Source organism: Triplophysa dalaica, chromosome 12 (genome assembly GCF_015846415.1).
Source record: "Triplophysa dalaica isolate WHDGS20190420 chromosome 12, ASM1584641v1, whole genome shotgun sequence".
Taxonomy (NCBI): domain Eukaryota; kingdom Metazoa; phylum Chordata; class Actinopteri; order Cypriniformes; family Nemacheilidae; genus Triplophysa; species Triplophysa dalaica.
The window spans coordinates 5,394,683-5,417,267 of record NC_079553.1 but is presented as its reverse complement, the minus strand read 5'-3'; the positions used below and the strand labels follow the sequence as shown (position 1 = coordinate 5,417,267).

The 22,585-nt window shown below is 38.3% G+C and overlaps 2 protein-coding genes across 2 annotated transcripts; one reads left to right on the top strand and one right to left on the bottom strand.

Annotated features, from left to right (window-relative positions):
• Positions 1 to 1,967: 1,967 nt before the first annotated feature.
• lingo4b (leucine rich repeat and Ig domain containing 4b) lies at positions 1,968 to 12,335 on the bottom strand. Its single transcript, XM_056761701.1, has 3 exons — positions 12,178 to 12,335; positions 5,283 to 5,398; positions 1,968 to 5,065 (listed from the first exon to the last, which is right to left on the bottom strand). Exon 3 carries the CDS (start codon positions 5,051 to 5,053, stop codon positions 3,236 to 3,238), a length of 1,818 nt encoding a protein of 605 aa, XP_056617679.1. The 5' UTR covers positions 5,054 to 5,065; positions 5,283 to 5,398; positions 12,178 to 12,335; the 3' UTR covers positions 1,968 to 3,235.
• A 5,257-nt stretch (positions 12,336 to 17,592) lies between these two features.
• On the top strand, positions 17,593 to 21,269 carry LOC130433069 (cathepsin K-like). The gene is made up of 8 exons (XM_056762740.1): positions 17,593 to 17,717; positions 18,258 to 18,398; positions 18,835 to 18,957; positions 19,288 to 19,440; positions 19,607 to 19,825; positions 19,918 to 20,083; positions 20,463 to 20,571; positions 20,668 to 21,269. The coding sequence occupies exons 2-8, from the start codon at positions 18,264 to 18,266 to the stop codon at positions 20,765 to 20,767; spliced, it is 1,005 nt and encodes a 334-aa protein (XP_056618718.1). The 5' UTR covers positions 17,593 to 17,717; positions 18,258 to 18,263; the 3' UTR covers positions 20,768 to 21,269.
• Positions 21,270 to 22,585: the final 1,316 nt, after the last annotated feature.

Sequence of the window (22,585 nt, the reverse complement as noted above, 5' to 3'; positions counted from 1 at the left end):
CCACAACCTTGTTAACGCAATGCTCTTAACACTGAGCTACAAGAAAATACATTTCATGGTGGTATCTTGAAAATATGTTGTCAGTGATGCTTGGCTACCCCACAATAATTTTATTTATTTATCAGTTTGATGTGGTTACAGGCTATTGTCTTCAATTTGCCTTTACCGCCACCTTGTGGCGTACTCTCTCCTCTGGATAAAAGTGATGGCATACATATGAATATGTACTTGTAAGTAAATAAAAGAGAAATCTAAAGACATATAGAAAGTTCTTATCACAATTTAATTGTGTGATGGGAATTTATTTGTTAACAGTAACTGCAGTATTTTCTAATATGTTCGGTCATGTGTGAAATGAATGATCATCCTAAAACCTACCAGTACTTTAGCTGTGTGCCATGTATATTTAGAATAGAGATAAAAGCCATTTTATTTGATTTCAAATGATATAACTTTTCTTTTATGGTCACAGCATGTCTGGCATGTTCCAGACAGACCTACATAACAGATTGAGACATCTAGAGGTAATCCTGAAGGGTTTAAATCACTGGTCATACACGTGATTATCATCTCTTTTTCTGGGTTATTCTGGGCAACAGTGGAAAGGATTCTCTCTCTCTCTCTCTCTCTCTCTCTCTCTCTCTCTCTCTCTCTCTCTCTACCTCTCCCTCTCTCTCTCTCTCTCTCCCCCTCTCTCTCTCTCTCTCTCTCTCTGTCTCTCTCAATTTCAATTTATTTGCATGACAAAATGTACATTCGTATTGCCAAAGCATTTGCAGCTGGGCTATGAAAACAAACAAAAAGAACGATAATTCTGGTAATAATATATATAAACAGAATAAAGGAATATAATAATATAATGTCATCAACATATATTGGAAACATCAGGTCAGGGCAGATTCATTGTTTTCTCTTTGTTGTGACAGGAACATATTGTGCAGCTTACACACAGCAGTCCTTGTGTTCTCCTAACAGACACGGCAGTTTCTCTTTGTTTGACAGACTTTCAAACCTCCGGTGTATAAACTTGATTTTTCCATAAAACATTGTCTGTATATGCGTGTATTTTGTGCATTCTGTTAGGAAGTGGAGTTCCATCTCAATTTTGTTGAGATGACAGTGTGGACACAGTCTCCAGTCCTGTGGCAGCCATGTTTGTCTGTGTCTGCCCGTCTCTATAGTGAGTTTATGTCCACTGAGTCTGTACCTTGTCAACGTGGCTCTTAGTTTTTTGTCTGTCCCTTTGTACAGATAGTCGGCCATGGTGTATTCTCTCTTTAGGGACAAATGACACAGAATTTAACTGTGTTGTTTTGTTTGGGTTTCCAAGTGAGTGATATAGTTTTCTTCATTCAGCCTATATCTTAAATGCTTATCTTATCAGGCAGAAAAGGTATATACATATAAGGGATCATTTTTGGGTATAAAATCTTCTACACTCTGTGCACAAGTTACAATTAAAAGAGCTTGACAACAGAACTGCGGCCAGCCTAAAACATTACTGTCTCTTCCGGTAGTCTCGGATAATAATCAGCCGCCAGCATGACGAAATATACCTCAGACATATCCATCTAACATTATTATGAGACAAAAGGGCATAAATTATATTACATCATAGAAAAAGCTTATCAGAGAGGCAGCAGGACAAAATGATTTATTTCTGTAAATATATCCATTTAACAGGCATGCAAGACGGGGACTGATGTACAGTTCTATTAGATTTCTGATCATTACTTACAGCATGTCATTTACTCTTCGCAGGCAGATGAGGTGACAAGAAGCCGCAGCCACTCAAGGTTATAGGTGCTGCATTGATGAAACAGATGGTGCTTATATATGGCCTTTAGTATACTGCAGACACTCAAGTGTAACAGAGTATGATCACAGTGTCCTTTGAAATTACAGTCTACCTCCTTTCATTTAATTTAAGTAGAAAAACATGTGTTTGTGAACGCTGCAAATAACTAAGGACCCAGAAATTATCTTGAATTTTTAATACGGTTTCAAATGACATACTTTACATAAAAATAGGCAGGCAAGATTTTTTATTTTACATTCAGATCTTTAATGACCCTATGCAAATTGTTAGAATATACAAATGCATTAGCAAAAACTTAAAAATGTATAAATATAATTTATGTACATTACATATACTGTATAGCAAAGCATAAGGTAAATATGCACGTGTTGTACTCTGTGTTAGTGACATTTGTGCAGAGCCATAGAGACGCATGTGAGTCACTGGCATGTAACCTTGCTTAGTGTTATATTTATATAAAAACACACTGTCAAAAATGCATTTCTGAACAATCCACCAAAATCTCTGTAATCTTAATTTTTCTAAAGTAAAATCTAAACCATAAGAATGACAACCTTAGCAATGTAAAATATCTCCAGCCAAATACAGTATAATACATTCAAAGTTTCTATTTATTTACATTCGTAAATGTTTTCAGTAAAAGCTGTGTTCATGTTTTAGCTAACATACATTTAATCTTTTATATTGTGTTTTAACTGTGGTTTGCGCATTGATTTGTACAGCAATGCAACAATAGCTATAGCTGCATTGACACTGCAATCAGCTGCATCATGCTGGTTAAATTTGGCAGAGAAATGAAATACAGCATCTCAAAAGGCTAACTGTGCCAGAACCCTCATAAAGAAAGTGATTTTATTCATTATACTAAGAGCCGTGAGCCTAAAACATAAGCAATGACAAAAGCAGAGGGCACACAACAGTAACATCCAGTAGTTATTTAATGGCCAAATTTGATTCAAATAACTATGCTTCATACACTTTATTTACATTTGTCAATATTTCAAACAAATAAAATAAAAGACTACTGGTGTTTTTAAAGAAACTAATAAGATATCTAATATACAGGTTTTAAGTAACCACGCTTGAATACAAGCACTCAACATCTGTTAACTATTGCTCTTCTCTTTGAAGGGCTGCTGTTGTGTTTTGGACTCTGTGCTGTGGCGTTGCTCAATACTACCTGCTTACGTCTGCTTTGATATAATAGCTACTTGGCTGGACATCTTAAATAAAGAGAAATACCATATCTATGTCTTAACACATCTATAAAACTTGTAAAATGTGGTATCATAAGGCATTGCACTTTTCTTATAAGCTCTGTTGGCAAAGTGACATTAATGAGCCCTTGCCCTAGTTTGAGAGTTACACGTTCTAGCCTCCAGTATCGACTCCTTAATTGTTTCTGCTGTTTGCAGGTCAAATAAGCTTCATTGTAAACCTTCCTGTATCTCCACCATCTCCACCTCCACCCATGGACGACCGTGGCACAAAGTCTATAGTGGCAGTGTGTTTGATTTGACCTTTGCTCTGACTCCAGAAGAACATAAACACGAAACAAATTGCCACGGAGCTGAGAAAAGACAGAAAGCCCATGGTGGTGGCGATGATAAGGGTTTTCGCATCGAAGGGATAAGGGCTTGATGCTCGTGCGGAGGAGTTGGTGGAGGGAGGTAATGAAGTTTCCGTCCATCCCATGTCTGAGAAATACGATGCTGTGCGGTTTTGCGGAAGACCTTCCACTTGAAGGCTCACGGTGATGCTGTCGTTACCGGCTGCATTAGCTGCGGTACACAGATACGTTCCGCTGTCTTGCACTTGAGCGTAACGCACCTCAAGGCTCCCATTAGCGAGTGCTCGTATTCTCCCGACAGAGCTAAGCGAAGTCTGCTGGGCTGACAGCCAGGTTACCGAAGGGGATGGATAGCCATCTGCTTTGCAGTTAAACTGTACGTTCGTGCCTTCCACCACGCTTGCATCCTGCAGCTGTCGGTTCAAAATCTGTGCCTGTCTGCACACAAATATAACCGGGAGTTCAGCTTCTGAAAAGTCTCTGAATGCCTTCCTGTACACCTGATTAGGAACCGAACAGGTGGGTTGGCGACCATCGAAGTCCAGCCGCCGCCTACGGCGCACCACCCAGAGTAGCCTACAGTCACAAGCCAATGGGTTTCGGTCAAGCCGTAATGTTTGCAAGATGCCCACAGAGTGGAAGACGCCTTCTTCCAGGGTAGACAGTCGGTTAGAAGACACATTGAGCAGGCGAAACTGGACCAGACCTCTGAAGGCACCTGTTTCGATGCGTAGAAGGTTACCACCTACCAGGTGCAACTCTTGCAGTCGGACAAGCTCCCCCAGCAGGTTACCCTGTATTGAGCTGATGGGGTTGTAGGACAGGTCCAGGTATTGCAAATAGACCAGATGGCGAAGGGAAGCATAGGGTACAGCGCTGAGATTGCAGTTGGTCAAAGTTAAAGTTGTAAGGTTCAGGCCCACCAGGCTGTTACTGTTGAGCGTCTCAAGAGAAGGCCAGTGAAGGATCAGCAGGGTACGAAGCTGGTTCAGCCCACGAAATGCGTTATTAGGTAGGACGCCGATGGTCAGTTTGCGAAGTCGCAGTTTAGTCAGGCACTGCAGTTGGGAGAGAGCCTCTGTGGGGATAGAGGTCAGATTGCTACGGTCCACGTTAAGCTCCTTCAGGGCCTGCAACCCAACAAACGCCCGTTGTGAGATGAACACCAGGTCGTTCTCACCAGCATCAAGCTGTTGTAAGTTAACCATTTCTCTGAAGGTGAAATCCAAAAACACTAGGATCTCATTCTCACTAATATCTAGACGGCGAAGGTTGGTGAGGCCAGAGAAAACCCCGACTGGGAGGATCTTGAGACGGTTGTTCTTAATTCTCAAGTATCTTAGATTCTTTAGTCCCTGAAACGCTTCCACCTCAATCATAGATATTATGTTCTCACCCAGGTTCAGGTCCTCCAACTTTGACAAGCCGGAGAACTGCCGCCTGGCAATCGTTTTCAGTTGGTTTCCAGAAAGGTCTAGACGTTTGACGTTATTAGGCAGGCCATCGGGAACACCTGTCAGGTGTTTTGAGGAGCAATTGGCTTCCAGCGTGTCTTGGTAACAAACGCATTTCAGCGGACAGGTGAAGTCAGCTCCTGAAAGGTTTAAGGACCACAACAGGAGGACTGTCCATCCACCCCACATGCCACACTGTTCCTTGAGCATCTTACCTCCTTCCTGAAAAAAAGCAAAATTATGAATATACAATATTAATGTAACATTATTATATCCAGAAGAAATCAAGAAAAGCTTTTTTCATTACTCCTAATATTGATATAACTGCTGTTATATTTTGGGATTCTATTGGACACTTTATCAAAGTCAATTTTGCAAGCATTTTATAAAACAACAGCCAAAAATACATATAAAAATATAAAGCCTGCTGTAAGCTTACCAAGGGACTTTTGTTTTGCAAGTTCTCATAACCAGATACTTTCAGGTTGGGGTTTACGCTGGCCTCATTGTTTGCTGAAGTCACAATTAGACAACATACTTCCAAAAGCCCATACCCTGAGAAAAAGGAAAAAAGAGAAAAATGATGAGTCTTTCTTTGTGCTAATAATCTTATTTAATCTACATTTACACAGAATGACTCCAGACTGACCCATACATAACTGAATGAAGAACAGTTTTTCCATCCATTACTGATGAGACAACTGTTACCACGCGGTATAAGAGTGCAAAAGTAAGTATTTTCAAATCCATAATGTTGGCTGAATTTGCACTTAATTGGGTGAATAAAGATGATGATACATGTGGCAGCTACATCCTGCTATGTAGTAAAACCGTCCCTCCCCTCCATTGCATGTATTCAATTCAAATTCAATTCAAAAAGCTTTATTGTCTATCCCCCACAGGGTAGAAAACTGTCTTTAGACAAAAGGCTCAGAAACACAAACAAAACTCATTACAGCAACACATAACATTTCATACATCCCATAAACAGAACACAAAACTATATAAATTAATTTTAAGGTCCTATTTAAAATACCAATTGCAGTTGGGATAAAGGTCTTCTTATACTTGGCCCTTTTCACTAAAGGCACTTTATACCGTCTGTCAGAAGGAAGTAACTGGAAAGAACTATACAGAGGATGAGAAGAGTCTCCCACAATAACCAAAGCTTTCTTTTTAAAGCCACAGTAAAAAGATCATAAGAGGTGTTTGTCTCTCACCAAATATCTTACTCACCACATTTATAATCCTCAAAAGTTTGTTTTTGCTTTTAACAGAGAGAGAGTTGAACCAGGATACAATTCTAAAAGCAAGAACAGATTCAATAAGTGATTTATATCCAACCATCAAAATGTCCTTTTCAATGTTAAAACTCCTCAATAACTTCTTAATAACCCTTACGTTGATAAGCCTTTTTAAAAACCTTATCTGAATGCTTATCGAATGAAAATTGAGAATCAATCTCTGTACCTAAATATTTATAGGAGCCCACTTGCTCAACTTTCTCTCCAACCACTAATAAATATACAGCTCTTGAGATTCTGGTTGAGTCACAGATTGCAGGTGTATATCCAAAATATGGACATTTTCTAGATTAATGTAAACCAGAGGTTGGGTTTGTCCGGATTATAGCCATCTAAAACAGCATTTTTTAGAATCCAGGTTTAAATGGCTTTCCATTAGGTATTACACAATATGAGTTTGCCTTAGTTTGACATGAGACACAAGCAAGGCAAAATGCTTTAACATTGATAATAGCATGTATTTACTATACCAAATATTAGATTATTTATGTATTATATTATATCATATTAGTACATTTTCTATTTAGTGCACATACAGTATCTATATCGCAAGCTATTTTCTTAACATTTAAGTGATCCAACTCTGCAATCTTCAAACTTTCTAACACCAGTTTACTTTCTTTAAACTATATATATTCAAGTTTACAAAACATAGCAAACCTGTGCTGTCTTGTCTTGGTTCCTCACATCTCCAATGTTGAACAAAGCCACTTTTTTAGGAGCTGACAACTTGAAACCACTCGAAAGGACATTGACTCCCTTTTTCAAGTGCAATGTTGTTGTCTGTCTCCACACAAAGGCCTTATACTGCCCAAATAAAATGGCTCATAATGCTGTCCTAGCAAAAGGAGTCAATCCTTCGTTGGCCAATTTGACACCATATGGGTTTTCCACACAGCACAGCGCCTAGTTTACACAATTTAAAGGTGTTAATCCCTTACTACAGATTTGTGAAAGACGTAGTCCAGCAGGTGTGCTGGACAGAGCTCGTGCTCTCTTCCACTGTCTCTCTCTCTCTCTGTGTGTGTGTTTGTTGTTTTTCATTACAGGCATTCTTGCCGTCTGACAACTAAGCTCATTGATTGGAAGGGAAATTTCAACTCAATTAAATTCAGATTTATTTCTGTAGCTTTGAAGAAAGAAAAACATGTCATCCTTTAACTCAATATTTCAATATTATCTTTTCAGTGCACATTTAAAAGTATCAATTTTAAATGTCACGTTTTTATTGACACAGTCGGCTTGATGACGCTGTCTAGCAAATATTTGGCCCATAGTAAAGATGCCTCATGGTAAAACTTTTGCAAAACCATCAACCAGTCTATATACTAGCTTTGGCAATGCTTTTATCTGACAAACTAATACTCTGCCAAACACAGTCCACGTCCTTGATGATCTGATGCAATGTCATCACATTCTGTAACCTCACCAAACTGAACACACACACACACTCAGTAATTCATTGCATACTGTTATTGTGCCTCACTTTCATACTTTCACATCAACAATCAAAACTCATTAGGGTTGGACAGGCTTCATTAGGTTACAGTAAATAACATGGACCTCTGCCAGATGCAAAGCCCTTTCTCTGCTTCACAGACACAATGCCGCTGTTGCCCGGACTGCATCGGTAAACCGCAACACTTAAAGCCTCTGTAGATTGACTCCAATTTACACTTGACTTCAGCATGAGATGAGCAAAGAGGTTTATAACAGTGAAAAAAAATATGAGCTTTAACTTTGTGTATTCTAGTGTGTAAAGGTCATAGGAGGGACATGTCTTGCAGATACATAGAGCTTTTGGAATATATGTTTTAATCCTTAGCTTTAAGCTACAGGATGTTTTACACAAAAGCCTGTTGACTGACCACAGATTTTATTTTGATCCTTCATTGCTTTTCTTACAATAATGATGCATCCCTCGTCCAACCCCGGCTCCTCTCACAACGCTCATTCGCCCGCAGGATCCCAGGGCGGGTACTCTGGGCTCGGGCCGGTTCCGAGCTCGGTGGAACTGCCCTGAACAGAGTAGAGTGCTCCGGGTTCAGATAGATCCGGTGACCTCAGAGCCCTCTCCCCGGACAGCACGCCAAATACGCATAACCTTCATACCCACACTCTATTATTATCCTCGGACCATTGCTGTTATGTGCTCAGGTGAACTCGTGAAACAATGTTTAAAGTTTCAGTTCCCTTCAGTGACATCTCTGACCTGCATAGTTAACCTGACCTATGGCTTCTGCGTGCGGACATGGAATGCGCCCACCTGTCTTTGGGATTTTCTCCTCTGTGCTATTCTTGTCCCATCGGGATGACAACACAGAGTTGCTCTCCAATCCCCAATTATAATTCTTCTGATTAATTCTTCACAACAACAGTTGCAACAAAGTGGGGAAAGGCTGTTTATGGCTCTTGGCCCCGGCCACCCATCACAGAATACAACCATGTGAATGAGTAACAAAAGCTTTCCAAAACAGGTGTTGTTTAGCATAGGGAAAGATGCCGGATCTGTAGGACACGGGTTATCTGTTCCCCCCAGGCTTGCCAAGGGAACAAAACAATAAAAAACAAGTGCTTGAGAGAATGTCAGAGAGAAATTAATAAGAAAAAATCAATAAGAAAACATTAAGTGCACACTTGCATCGCAAAGAACAGATGCTCAGCGTAATTCTGTCTTACTTGAAGTCCACAGTGTATTTACAACAGTTTATGCCAAGCAAAGAACAGACGTTTGTCCTTTTTCTTTTCTAATTTGTCTTTGCTGCAGGCCGTAAGGACAGAGTGCAAATACATCTGCTGTGTGCCTACCTGTGTAGCATATAATACCAGCATTTATAGTCTTAACCCATGTGAAGTGTGACTGATTTAGCTGCTGTTGTCTGAATGACTGGTAGAGAAAGATAAAGAGACACAGTCTGACAGGGGTGGCTGGAGGCTTGTAGCGAATAAGATTACCAGAACAGTTTGTATTGTAAACATCAGCGTACACTTCAGGCTGCAATACAGTGGGTGGTGGTTGTGTAAATGTGGCTTTTTCTTCGCTTTGTTTTTGTGTAGTTTTGTGTTCCCTTGTGGTAGAGAAAGAGAACATTTTTGTATTTTTAATATGTGGTAAAATTAGCTTTTTACTTTTGAATATTTATATGCATCTATTAGGGCATAAACTGAAACTTTCAGTTTAAGGTTATAAGTATGGTCCTGTAGAATCTGCAGAACCTGCAGCAAAAATTGGAATCCCTATGTAAGAAAAGAATGGCTGTACAAAAATGGATAAGCACTGTCGTGCAAAAAAAATTTTTTAGAGTAACTTAATTGTAGTACTCTTAAATCCACTTGCCACTCTTAAAGGGACAGTTCACTTAAAGTGACTTATGACAGAGCTAAAACTAATATAATCGTTTGCTTTAGATGTAATGCAATGTGTATACACGGTTTAAGGTTAAAAAAAACACTGTATTTTCCACATACCGTGCATGTTTGTATCTCCTCTTTTTCCCGCCTCTGTGAAGCGTGCAGATTATTTACAAAGCTCATCGCTCTGAAAAGCAAGGTGTGCTATGATTGGCCAGTTAACCAGTGCAGTTAACCAGTGTAGTGATTGGTTGAATACTGCAAGCGTGTGATGGAAATGTAACACCTCTCACCATATTTGGACCACTAACTGACGTAGATTTGTGGGGGTGTGGTTACTGGAGTCGTTTCAGGCAGGTCTGGGTGAGCATTTGCTTTTAGATCGAATGCAACTTTTGTACTGACACTTTAATTTGAGCAATTTTACGTGTCTAATACATGCATGGGCAATTTATCACACACCAAAGACACAGAAAAACATGTTTTTTCGCCATATTGCCCCTTTAAAAATGATTTTATTATTTACCCACCCTCGAGCCATTACAAACCAGCATGACCTTCTTTCTTCTGCAGAAAACAAAGGAAGATATTTTGAAGAATGTTGTTAACCAACCAGCATTGGTCCCTATTGACTTCTCTCAGAATATCCTCTTTTGTGTTCCACAGAAGAAAATCCTTCAAAATTTGAGATGACATGAGGGTGAGTAAATTATGGACACATTTTCATTTTTGGGTGAACTATCCCTTTAAATTCCACATAATTACAAGTTTGTCAGTAGCAGGTGTTTTCTGAATAAAAAATTGTGTTCCTTTTTGTGTACTTTAGCTGATTATGTATATTGTTTATGTCTATTTGTGTATATTTTTCATAAACAGAAAAACGTAATTGTTTATGCCTCTGTTTCTCGTGATTATGTGGAGCAGCTGAGAGAGGTCACATCAGGGTTTAGATCACAACAGTCTGAAGGACAGATTATGATAATTCTGCTTTGTGCTTGTCACTTTTGTCACTGCATGTACATTGTGTACTGTACCTACTGCAGAGAATGAGATGCAAAAAAGGGGAAGAAGGAAGATTCAGGTGAAATATATATTCAGACACATAGGCCTATATACATGATGCATATTATATATCAGCGGGTAAGAGTTTTAATCTTTTGATGTGACTTCAAAAGTGACTTTTCAAGGACAGAGAAGTGTGGTTACCGCAGGCTAAACTGAATGCATTAATGTAATTGGGTCATTCATTGGGCTCAAATTCATTGTTACTTTGAGTTCTTGCAGGTACATGGACAATGGGCTATTAACACTGACTATTTGCATTTACATCGTATCAGACGTTTGATAGACATTAGGGTGGAATTGAGTTCATCAAAATGCCTTTTCAGAATCCAGTGATGAATGCATGTGTATACATTTTATGTCCAAAGCTATAATCTGGCATTGTTAGTGCTGTATTCTAGCAGTCAAACTACTAGACAGGAACAGTAATGTCTACTGGAATTGTACAAATCAGCTGTGAGTCATATGATCCATCGACCGTTTAGTGTGTTTGTGGAGATGTATCAAACGTGAACATTAAGCTTGATGCCCATCTATCAAACGCACACACCCATGTCTATTGGACCGAATATGGATTGTAATCCATCAATTGAGGTTAGCCCTGACACATTACCCTCTATCCAGGGTCAGAGATCCCGCTGAATGAAACATTGTTCCACGAGCAGTGCTCTTGTTTTTAAAAGATGGGCCTGATCTTTGGGGAAATCATCACCGGTGACACCCAGGCTGTGTGCTGTATTACAGGACAACCATTAGCGGGGTCATATGGTGCCCTGGATCGTTTAGCATCATGGCAATCCTAAATAGTTCTGTTTTAGGGCAGCAGGATTTCACAAAGAACCAGGATGTTGGTCACAATTTGAGGCAGACTTGTGAGGGTAACAAGTCCTTTTTAGTCCCATCTAAATCCAATTTATAAAAAGGCGAAATTTATCGCACCACATATGCACATGTTCGGTGAACGTTAAACTCTTCTAAAAATTACACAATATGCCTATACTCCATACATCCCAAGACACGTATGAGAGCAGGATGAGATTGTTGATAGACTAGAGTGACAATGCACTACAAAACCAGTGATCAAGTAAGTGCTTTTACCGATCCGCCCCATCAACCTGTGATAAATCGAGCCGTGTTGTGCATCATCACAACCCTTCGGATTAAAGTGCTCATCTGGACCAGCCCCAGCGCGAGGAGTATGTGCAATGCCGCACATCACTATCGGGGCAGGACTCTCTTTGAATCTTCATTAGAAGACCTTGGGCATATTAATGTCTGCAACTTAAAAAAACGTCTAAAGCAAACAAAGGAAATTAAGTTATGATACAAGGACTTTTTGATTCTTATCCGGTTAATTTGACATAATGTTAAGTTGTAGATCACACACATGAATAGATCATTTAAAGCGCAGATAACGAAAGACAGCGAGAAAACGAAGGGCTTATTTAAATAAGCATTGAAATATATACGCGTCGGACACTTTTGTGCCCATTGTGAAGGTAAAAACAAAATATAGGTTTAAACAAAAAAATTGACATAACAGCAAAATAGCAACTAAATCTAAACGCCCACGATGAGTAACTTGTGTAAGTATAACGGCAACAAAAAGAAACTCACCCGCATCTGTAAGCCAGCGATGCCATAGCACTCCAAATCTTTGTCCATCTCGATTGGAAGTTCCTCCCCTTTGCGCGTCCTAAAACGCGGTGGTGAGTGAAACGACGTGCCTGTCTTGAGACAAGACCCGAATGTTTTTAATCGTTTTGCTCCTTCATTAATTCCTTCTGTCTATGACACATTCCTCCAGGGGATAGTAGGATAATTGCAGTCTTAATTTAGGTCGGCTGTTCTCGGGCACTCGTCTAACTTTCAGATGCACATGTCCTTTCCGATGCGCGTTAGACACCAAGCGCTTAATAGAGCGCATCGTTGTTTACAGTCCCATTCAGCAGAAGCGCAGCTGCAGTTTATCCAGTATAACACCTCAGTGTGGCGTGAGGGCACATGATAGATATTTGCGAGGCTTGGTCAAATCTGCAGATTTCGGAAAAACAGCAGATGGTTGACTTGGTTGAGTAGTTTGTTGGGGCTGCAAACATATCATAAAGCATTACATTACATTACATTACATTTAGGCATTTGGCAGACGCTTTTATCCAAAGCGACTTACATTGCTTTATCCTATACATTTTACATAGGTATTTGCAATCCCCTGTGATCGAACCCACAACCACGCAATGCTCTTAACACTGAGCTACAGGAAAGCTCAGTGTTAAGCACATGTTTAATTAGGTCAGTCTATGATACAAAAAGTTGACCTTAATGATGCGACTGTTTTTGTAGTTCAAAATCGGTTATGTTTTGTGGAAAAGGAAAATCTTGGAATGTTTGTTTTGAAGATCATTTTTACAATTTTTTCTCGAGGTGCAGGAAAGGCAAAAAACCTCCAACACACTGACCACCAGAGTCTGGATTCTCTGAGGAATCAATGAACTAAAATAGCTTAGTTATATAATAGCCTAGTTGTTAGGAATTGTGGCCACTCACCTTTATGTTATAATACATGAACTTAACACGAGTTCACCATCTGTAGAGAAACAACTTTATATAACACGAGTCAACAGATTTTATAGCAAACATTTTATCATGAATCTGGAGCTCTGACATTATATTTATGATTCTTAGCTTTACAACTTACATCACACTACATTGGCCAGAACCATAAAAGGGTTTTAATTGGTCTTATGTTGGCTTGTACCCTATTCTTATGTAAGGAGGAAAGAGAGATGTTACAGCCAATTGACCATAAAGTTAATTTGCATCATGAATAATAGAGCTTCAATACACCATCAACAGCAATGGATCAGACTATTCCTAGCATTGACACTGTAAACATTTGTTCACAAGCACCATTGGGCTGTTTGCTTATGAGTACAGAATATGTTTTTACATACAGTAATAGATTCCTACTTATATTATAATGCATGGATGTAGGGATGGAGTAAGTGAATGTTAAGTGAAAAGAGAGATATGTGCATTGAAGTGCCATACATTGGTGATATGGGAGAACAGTGACACCCTCTGCATTGCCTGTAGGAATTTAATTAAATCTGGCCACTAGAGGGAAAACATTTCAAATGGAGTAAGGAATTGAGTGCAATGTTTCTAATAAAGGAAACATCCACCTTTATCCTTCCTCTAGTGACTTTCTTTAAACTTCATAAAAGTGATGTATCACAACAGGACTGGCCTATTTTCCCAAACCCTTTGTCTTCTTATGTTACTGCGGTCTTCTTCCATTTAAACTGCAAGAGCTTACTCAAGAACTTTTGTTTTAGATGAACAGTGCTGATGCTTATTCAACGTCTGCATGAAGCTTATCATGTTAACTGTCCTGGGCTGGGTTTCCAAAAAAGAATCACAAGCCATGCATTGATCGTAGCAGACTTAAGGTAACGATGCTTTTGGGAAACAAAGCCCTGTTTTATCTAAAAAAAAAATGTAAATGAATCTGGATATATTTTTTTTCTACATTATCACATTATTCTTTGATTTAGATTTGTGCAACTTATTGGCCTTAAAGGGATCAGTTAAAAATTAAAACAAAATGAAAAGGTCATCATTTCTTTGCCCACCTGTCTTTCAAAACCTGAATATGACTCTTTTCCCTGTGAAACACAAAAAAATATGTTTTGAGACATTTCTCAGTGGTTTTGTCTCCATACAATGAAGTCAATGGCCAGTTGGCCACCAATGTTGTGTGGTTACCATCGTTCTTCAAAATATCTTCTTTTATGTTCTGCAGAAGCTAGAAAGTCATACAGGTTTGGAATGACAAGAAAAGGAATAAATGATGACTGCATTTTCATTTTTGTATTAACTATCCCTTTAAATGATTTACATCACATGAAGTATCTAACATGTTACAGTAAATAAAGTAACTAACATTTTCCACTATTTCTAACAATTACTTGTTTCTTAGATCAGAAAAGGCATTACATGTGCACTGGCTCATTCATCAATATTAGTTTCTTCTTTATTAATGACTTCATTCATTTTTCATTCTGTGTATTTTCCGCCTCTCAAGATTAAGTCAGCAGAGCTGTTTTGGTGTTCAGCCAGGATATAGGATTATTTGCTTTAGATTTTCTTCTGCGTTGTAAACAAAATCATAATGTTGTTTTCTGTTAAAGTATTGTAAAATTATGTTTATATCTCTTGTTGCGAGAAGCCAAATATTCGACGTCATTGCTAGCAGAACATTACTCTGTTTTTCTGTGTATCCATAAAAAACAATCATTTTGGGTCTGCACTTCAAATGTTGTAGTAATCTCTCCTCATAGCGAGACACACACGCTGCACACTGATTTCTATTGGTCAATATACAGTACCCTCACAAACCCCCAGAACCCTGTGCACGTGTCAGATGACACAGTTTAAAAATTTTGAATGTCCTCTTTCTCTTCAAAGACTGTTCGTCTACAGCAATATATTCTCTGCCAGCCCCCTCTGTATGATCTTTAATCCCCAACATGAGGACATCTGTTCACAAATAGTAATGGCACAGGGAACACAGCAAGCCTGTGCTGGGATTTATGAATGAATCTCTCCGCAGTTGCATTTGTGTTTCTGTAGTATAATCGATATTATTCATTAAAACAATTAAGCAATCCTGATCCAAATGCATCGCACGACTCTTTGCAATTCTTTATTTAAATGGAATTATGACATAATATGAATTAAAATTTCTCGTCATCATCTTAAAAATCAAAGGGTTTACACTCAAATGCTAGGAATATTAACATTGTAGATCACCATAAACATTTCAGATAAGTTAGGAAAGACAAAGTGCATGGGAATCCCTTAGGCCTACTGTTCGAAAGTATCCCAGAAAGCATTTCATGACGTTGGTTTAACTGCAAGCAAAGATCACCTACTTAAAATAAGCTAAAATATTGTTTGTTTTGTTTACAGTATGGTCAATACACTTTCAACATAAATCTATTTATATTATTTCGTATTTTAATGAGTTTAGTTTTATTTTAAAATGTATAAAATAGTAATGTTTAAAATGAATAGCCTATGTATACAAACCTTTGACTGGTAACTGATAAGCCATATTGTGTTTACCAAAAGGGAAGTTTGACACATGGTTCTGTGATTCTCTCTGAACAACACATTGTGAGAAAAAAAAAACTTTGAATCTAAAGTCTCGTGATAGTCATGAGATCAGAACTGCATGTGACTGCAGCAAAGGATTCTGGGTTTCTCCAGTGCGGTCAGACTGGAATGTAAATTTACAGGAAACAGATGTTGAGCTGGAATCTTACAGCACTGAGTAAGAGGGGGGCGAGTAAATGTTGAGTCATTTAAAATTTAGGCCATACATTATTATTGTGTTACTGACACAAGTATCTGTATATTGTCTGTATTATTTTTATACCATTAAGGATATGGACACTGGATGACATGACTAAATAGACTGCCAGGCACCAATGCCTGAAAGCCGCTATAAAGCTGAAAGTTTTACCAAAGCATAAAAAAGCTATTGTGTCTTACTAGAAATGTTTAATGAAAATTTGTTAATCTTATGCCTTGCAGGTTTTACAGGTTAATGTGTAAGGATAACAAATGAATGCCCGAAAGCAACGCAACTGTTCTGCTACACTACAAAATAATTTATGTGATTATGATGTTTAGTGAAGTTTAGTGTTTATTTAGCACTGGTGGTTGTAATTGGTGGATAAATGGTATACAAATGGTATATAAATGGTATACAAATGACTATCAAGGGAGTTTCACAAACCATGTGCACAAATTAAACTCATTTAAAACTAATGGCTTGATTTGATTGATTAATCTGAAAGCGGAATATTAATATAGTAAAAAATAGTCTGCATGCTTTTGTCATCATGTCAGCTGTTTGTGCTGCTTTTAGCTGATATTTATAGACATGCTTGTATGTTTGTGAGTAATATACACATACGCTAGGGGACTTTTCTTAACATACATTTATATCCTTTAAGTGCTGACTGCATGCATATGCTGCAGACCTCATACAATACACTAATACATTACACATGGAACTTAAGTTGTTGACTAATAAGGGGAAGATTTTATGAAGAATTAACCAGGCCAACAGAGTCTGATGTTCAGCTCAAAAAGTTAGATTTGCTGGAAGCGAAATCTATAGGTTTAATCTAATAACTTTTGATTTAGTCTGTGACCAAAAGGTGAAAAGACTTCTCATGACAGTTTGCAGGATACAAAGCTTTGTTTTTGCTTTGGTGTAAAAGTGTAAAGAAACCTTTTTACTGATCTTACAAATCTGGTGTACCATCTGTCAAATCAGCACAATTTACAACTAAAAACCAACATGACCAACTTACTATATCAACAATTTAAAGCATGACTTGAATACATTGTAAGCTGACTGTAAAATAACTCACTGAATGCCATAGACTCTAATGCCTATAAAGAGAAAATGAACAAAGTGCTCAAATACATGTAATGTGTTGATTTACATGCAGCCTACATATGTTGATGAAATTGCAGACTAACTAGCCTAGAGATTCATTAAATTGGAGGTTGTGGGAACGTCTTTTTTAGGCTTTTGTACCCTTTGAATTACTATCTGTCATTTTTTGACAAAATTGAGTTCTTCACATGTTCTTATTCTCTGACAACGTATTATTCTTGATTTTTTTTCTTTACGTTGTGTACATTTTTATGAAATGGAATGTAAAAACTTTGAAGCCCGGTATTTCATAACTGTTTAGAATGCATGACCTTTTTTCAGGCGGTGAGTTGTTGAAAATGTAAAACCTTAATTTATTTTTCTTTTACTTTCCAGAGTTAAAATATCTAAAAGTTATATCAAGTTATAAAGTATAGTTAGGCCTATAGATGATAAAATAGTTCAGGTAAGAGAGAACAGGCTATTCTGCATTATAAATAGAATGCATTGTTGTAACCTGACACCTCACATCATAACTCGGAGTTAAAGCAATCCCATATGCGCATCACTTCTTCCTGTTTTTTTTTCCTTTAGGTGGAACTTCCTCATTGCGGACACATAAAAGGGATCGTCATCCAAAGAACTTTCAAATCTGGATCTGGACTCTTGCAACTGAACTTTAAGAAACCATCAAACCCAGGTAACATTATATACCTCGTCGACCTAGAGCAACAACAAAACGATTTCGAAAATAGTTCTTATTGCTTATAATCCATGTGCATTGTGGAAGGATGTAATGATTTATTTCAACGCTCTTAAAAATGAAACAAACTATGATCATGCAGTTGTAGGTCATCGCTTTCGCTTTCTGTTTAACGTAAACAACACTTAAAAAGTTATCACGTAAACAGTATATAAATTATATATTTTTAATATAACCTAGGAGAGAAACTTTCTTCCGTCTCTCTGAAAATAATCTACTTTTTCGTTTGCGCGTCGGTTTCAGTAAAAAAAACGATGCGCAAACGTAGCTCAGTGGTAAGAGCAACGCAAGGTTGTGGGTTCGATCCCAGGGGATTGCAAATACCTATGTAAAATGTATAGGATAAAAGAAATGTAAGTCGCTTTGGATAAAAGCGTCTGCCAAATGCCTAAATGTAAATGTAAAACTATGTTGCACGACCACTGGGGGTCATGTGGCGTCTTGTATTAAACCTCTGGGGGCATATCTGTTTTTCAGGGCATAATGTATAAATTTGGTGGCATACCTCTGGTGGTGGTGATGGTGTTGTTTGGTGTAGCTCACACTCTGAGTAATGTTTCATTGGATGAAGCATGGGAGAGCTGGAAAATCACATACAGGAGAGAGTACAATGGTTTGGTAAGTAAACAGCCTACAAAATCCATTTTGTCTTTGTAGGCCTTGGCAAATGTAAATGAAATAGAACTACATCTGTGCTTTAATCCTTATTTTTGGAACTCTTATACCAGCCTCCGCTGAAAAGAGAAAAAACGGATCATGTTATTTATTTATTCTGACAATTTTGAATGGCATTTCGGTGCATTAACCGGCGATGTTCACTTTTCTAATGGGCAATGTTTTGCATGCAGGACCCAATTCAAAATGAGAGAATCATGATTTCTTTATCATTTCGTTATGTTATATCAGGAGTGTTGATTGCCCTAAGGTTTAATGTGTGTGAACACCAGCCAAAAAAGCCAGAATAACAGCACTGTCTTGGGTTTGTGTATATGCTTTACAGTTATTCCATTCTTCATTCAGTATTACTCACTTTGTGTGTATTTGTTTGTGATAGGATGAAGAGTCTATCCGTCAAGCCATTTGGGAGAAAAACATGCTCTTTATCGAGGCACATAACAAAGAATATGAACTGGGGATTCATAGCTATAATCTGGGCATGAATCACTTTGGAGATATGGTTAGTACTAAAACTCAACCTGCTATTATCTGAATTCTTTAAAATTCTCAACTATTAATAAAAGAAACATTTCATAATACGTTTGAGAAAAAACTGTAGCTGGATGACTAGTTTACAATGTATGCGGTTGTCAAAATCTGATATCACAACTACGCATTGTTTTTTTACTTTTACTATTTGCTTGACAAACCTGTTTGCAGGCTATACATGTCACAGCATGAACAATAAACCTGTATAGTGAAATTATATTTTCAAAACTCCATGCTTATATATTTTGGGTAACAGTCAAGACTTGTATTAAAAAAATCTCCAATGTTTATCCCTCAACAGACACTAGAGGAAGTGGCAGAGAAAGTAATGGGACTGCAAATGCCCATGTACCGGGACCCCACAAACACGTATGTGCCTGATGACACCGTGGAGAGGTTGCCTAAATCCATTGACTACCGTAAACTGGGCTATGTCACGTCTGTCAAAAATCAAGTGAGAAAACCAGACATGTTTAACTTTTTTAAAGATTTTATAATAAAAAGTTCTGCCATAGTGCATATATTAACCCTATATTGGTTAAATGTAACGATTGCCCTCAAGATCTGTACTTAGGCGCCATCTAGCGGTGAAATAAAGAAATCTTTTCCTGCGTCCTCAGGGTTCATGTGGCTCCTGTTGGGCCTTTAGCTCTGTAGGAGCTTTGGAAGGTCAACTGATGAAGACCAAAGGTAAACTAATGGACCTTAGTCCTCAGAACCTGGTGGACTGTGTGACTGAAAATGATGGCTGTGGTGGAGGGTATATGACAAACGCATTCAAGTATGTCACAGACAACAAGGGCATTGATTCGGAGGAAAGCTATCCTTATGTTGGAGTGGTAAGAATAAAAGTCAGCTTTATGTTTACATTGGAAAATGTCCAGTCCTTACGAAAGAAATAATTGTTCACTCTCACTACTGCCCCCTGCAGGATCAGCAGTGTGCCTACAACGTGTCAGGAAAGACAGCTGGCTGCAAGAGATATAAAGAGATTCCTCAGGGTAATGAGAAGGCACTGGCTGCTGCTGTGGCAAAGGTGGGCCCTGTGTCAGTGGGCATAGATGCCATGCAGTCCACCTTCCTGTACTACAAAAGCGGTACGTAACAACTCTACAACAACTGTTGTTTTACTTTCTACATAGTACATATATAAATGTATTGTGTTTAGATTGTGTTTATGTGATCAATGTATTGTGTTTAAATTGTGTTTATGTGCTCAGTCATGATGTTGTGCTAAAAATATTTGTTTTACATTTACATTTAGTCATTTAGCAGACACTTTTATCCAAAGCGACTTACAAAGAGTTCAAGGAGCAATAAGCATGTCATACAGGAGCAATAATACAATAAGTGCTAATAAAAGGTTAGATTCAACAAAAGATAGACCACTGCCTGTTGAGAAAGAGAGAGGTTATTTTTTTGTAGTAAAGATCCAAGACTAGACTTAACCCCGGTCTCTAAAACTGATTTCCATAGGTGTGTACTATGATCCCAACTGTGAAAAAGTTGATGTCAACCATGCAGTGCTCGCTGTTGGTTACGGAGCCACACCGAAAGGCAAAAAGTACTGGATTGTGAAGAACAGGTGAGATTTTGCTGGTTCTAATTAGAATCAAATCAATTAACAACCAGCTCTTAACAATAGTCGCAGACTAACTCATCTGTTTTCCTACTCTTGAAGTTGGGGTGTGGAGTGGGGAAAGAAGGGCTTTGTCCTGATGGCTCGTAACCGTAACAATGCCTGTGGCATTGCCAGCCTGGCGAGTTTCCCGATCATGTGAAAAGTGGATGGCAAGAGGAAGTAAGAAACTCAAAAGGGACCAAATCTGTCTGCTACTGAGCAACGCCACAAGGGACCCAGACACTGTTATTAATACACTCTTACATCAAATCATTGTTGGGTCAAATTTAAACATTCTTTAAAATGTTTTTTTCTTTTTTAATGAATATTATCCCATCAAACCCTGGTGTATCAGCTCTTTTCTACAACATTTGATGTGTCTAAAGTGGTTTTGATTTTGTGTATACAGTCGTTTAAACTTTTTATTATTTTCTAATGCCCCTGGTGGGATCTGTTTTCTGAACACTTTTTTATGATGTTTTGATTTCTAAATTAGTTTACTTTACCTGGGTATACAGTAATAGTACCTTACAATAACATTTATATATAACTGACATAAGACATCATTAATAATTTATGTAATGACCACTCTAATTAATTAATTCAAGTCAGTACCATCCTCTGTACAGAAACACTATACAAAATAAACTTTTTGGAATAAATCTTTGTTGTACTTGTTCTCGGTTATGCATTTTTGGTTGCAGTTTGCTGACATGGCAGAGATTGTGTCGGCACCCTTATATGGGGCTTATCTAGGGTTAGACTAAAACCACGAGAGGGCAAGAAAAGAACTGACAAAGACAACGCAAAGACCGTCAGAGCCAAACGTGCGCAAGTGTATCTCTGAAAGTGTCATGGTTCCACTACCATGTCATGTTTTATTCCTGTCTCAAGTGGAGCCATGGCATTGCCTGATGGTTTTATGTGAGAAAGACATAGCCTTTCTCGTGTCTCGTCATTGTTCCCTGCATCACGTTCCTCGTCAGCCTCTCCTTATTGCTAATCCCCAGCACCTGTTTCTCGTTATGATCCTGTGTCTGTCTCCCCTATAAAGAGTCCTCATGTTTAATTGTCCTGTGCTCGTGCATTGTTTGCTGTATGCAGTACCTGTTAATGTTCCTGTTTCCAGTCGTCTTACCTTGTTCCTGTTTCCCGTGTCTAAGTGAGTTTAGTCTAGTGTTTGTTACCAGTGTTTGTCTTATAGTTTAGTCAGTCAGTGTTCTTGTTTAAGTTATATATATTCCTGTCCTGTTTTCCCCCTCGTGGGTTTTTGTTTTGCCAGTCTTGTTTAGTGTTTATTTGTTAATAAACATCCTTGTTCCATCTATACCGTCTGTGTCTGCCTGCACTTGGGTTCCCACGCCATGTCTCCACCTGAGATTCATGACAGAAAGCCTTTGAAAGAAGCCTTTGCTTTGTTGTGAATCATTGAAATATGTTTCAGTGTGACTGCCTCATATCACATCAGAAGGTAGGGAATAGTTAATAGCTTCATCAAATTGAACTACTTCCTCACTGACAAATATTCTTTGTAAGATGCATGCAAGTTGCGTAGAGGTTTTGAAAATCTTATGAAACATTAATTATAATAATAAAATTTTCTATTGTCACGGTACATGTTTGCAGAACCCAGATGCAGGCAGACTAAGTAAACAAAAAGACTTTATTTAAAAGAACCAAAACAAAACCCACAATGGGGAAAAACAGAATCATACTCACAAAATAAACACTTCGCACGAGGGGGAACAACACTCGTGAAGAAAATAGTACAAGGCAGGATAGGGTAACATACCAAAAACACGAACCGACATGAATGGCGAAAACAATCCGACAAGGAACATGAAACAAAAGGGAATTAAATAGGGAACAACCAACCAGGGATTATTTCAAACGGGAGGTGAGCGGCAGGTGATTAAACACTGAGGAATGATTACGGGAGACAGAAGGCAGGGGCTGAGAGACATGACAGGAGGACACG

Excerpts from the sequence above, each read along its gene's own strand:
- lingo4b (XM_056761701.1), bottom strand. The coding sequence starts at position 5,053 with ATGCTCAAGGAACAGTGTGGCATGTGGGGTGGATGGACAGTCCTCCTG.
- LOC130433069 (XM_056762740.1), top strand. The coding sequence starts at position 18,264 with ATGTATAAATTTGGTGGCATACCTCTGGTGGTGGTGATGGTGTTGTTT. Across the intron at positions 18,958-19,287 it reads TGAATCACTTTGGAGATATG|ACACTAGAGGAAGTGGCAGA; the intron begins GTTAGTACTAAA and ends ATCCCTCAACAG. Across the intron at positions 19,441-19,606 it reads TCACGTCTGTCAAAAATCAA|GGTTCATGTGGCTCCTGTTG; the intron begins GTGAGAAAACCA and ends CTGCGTCCTCAG.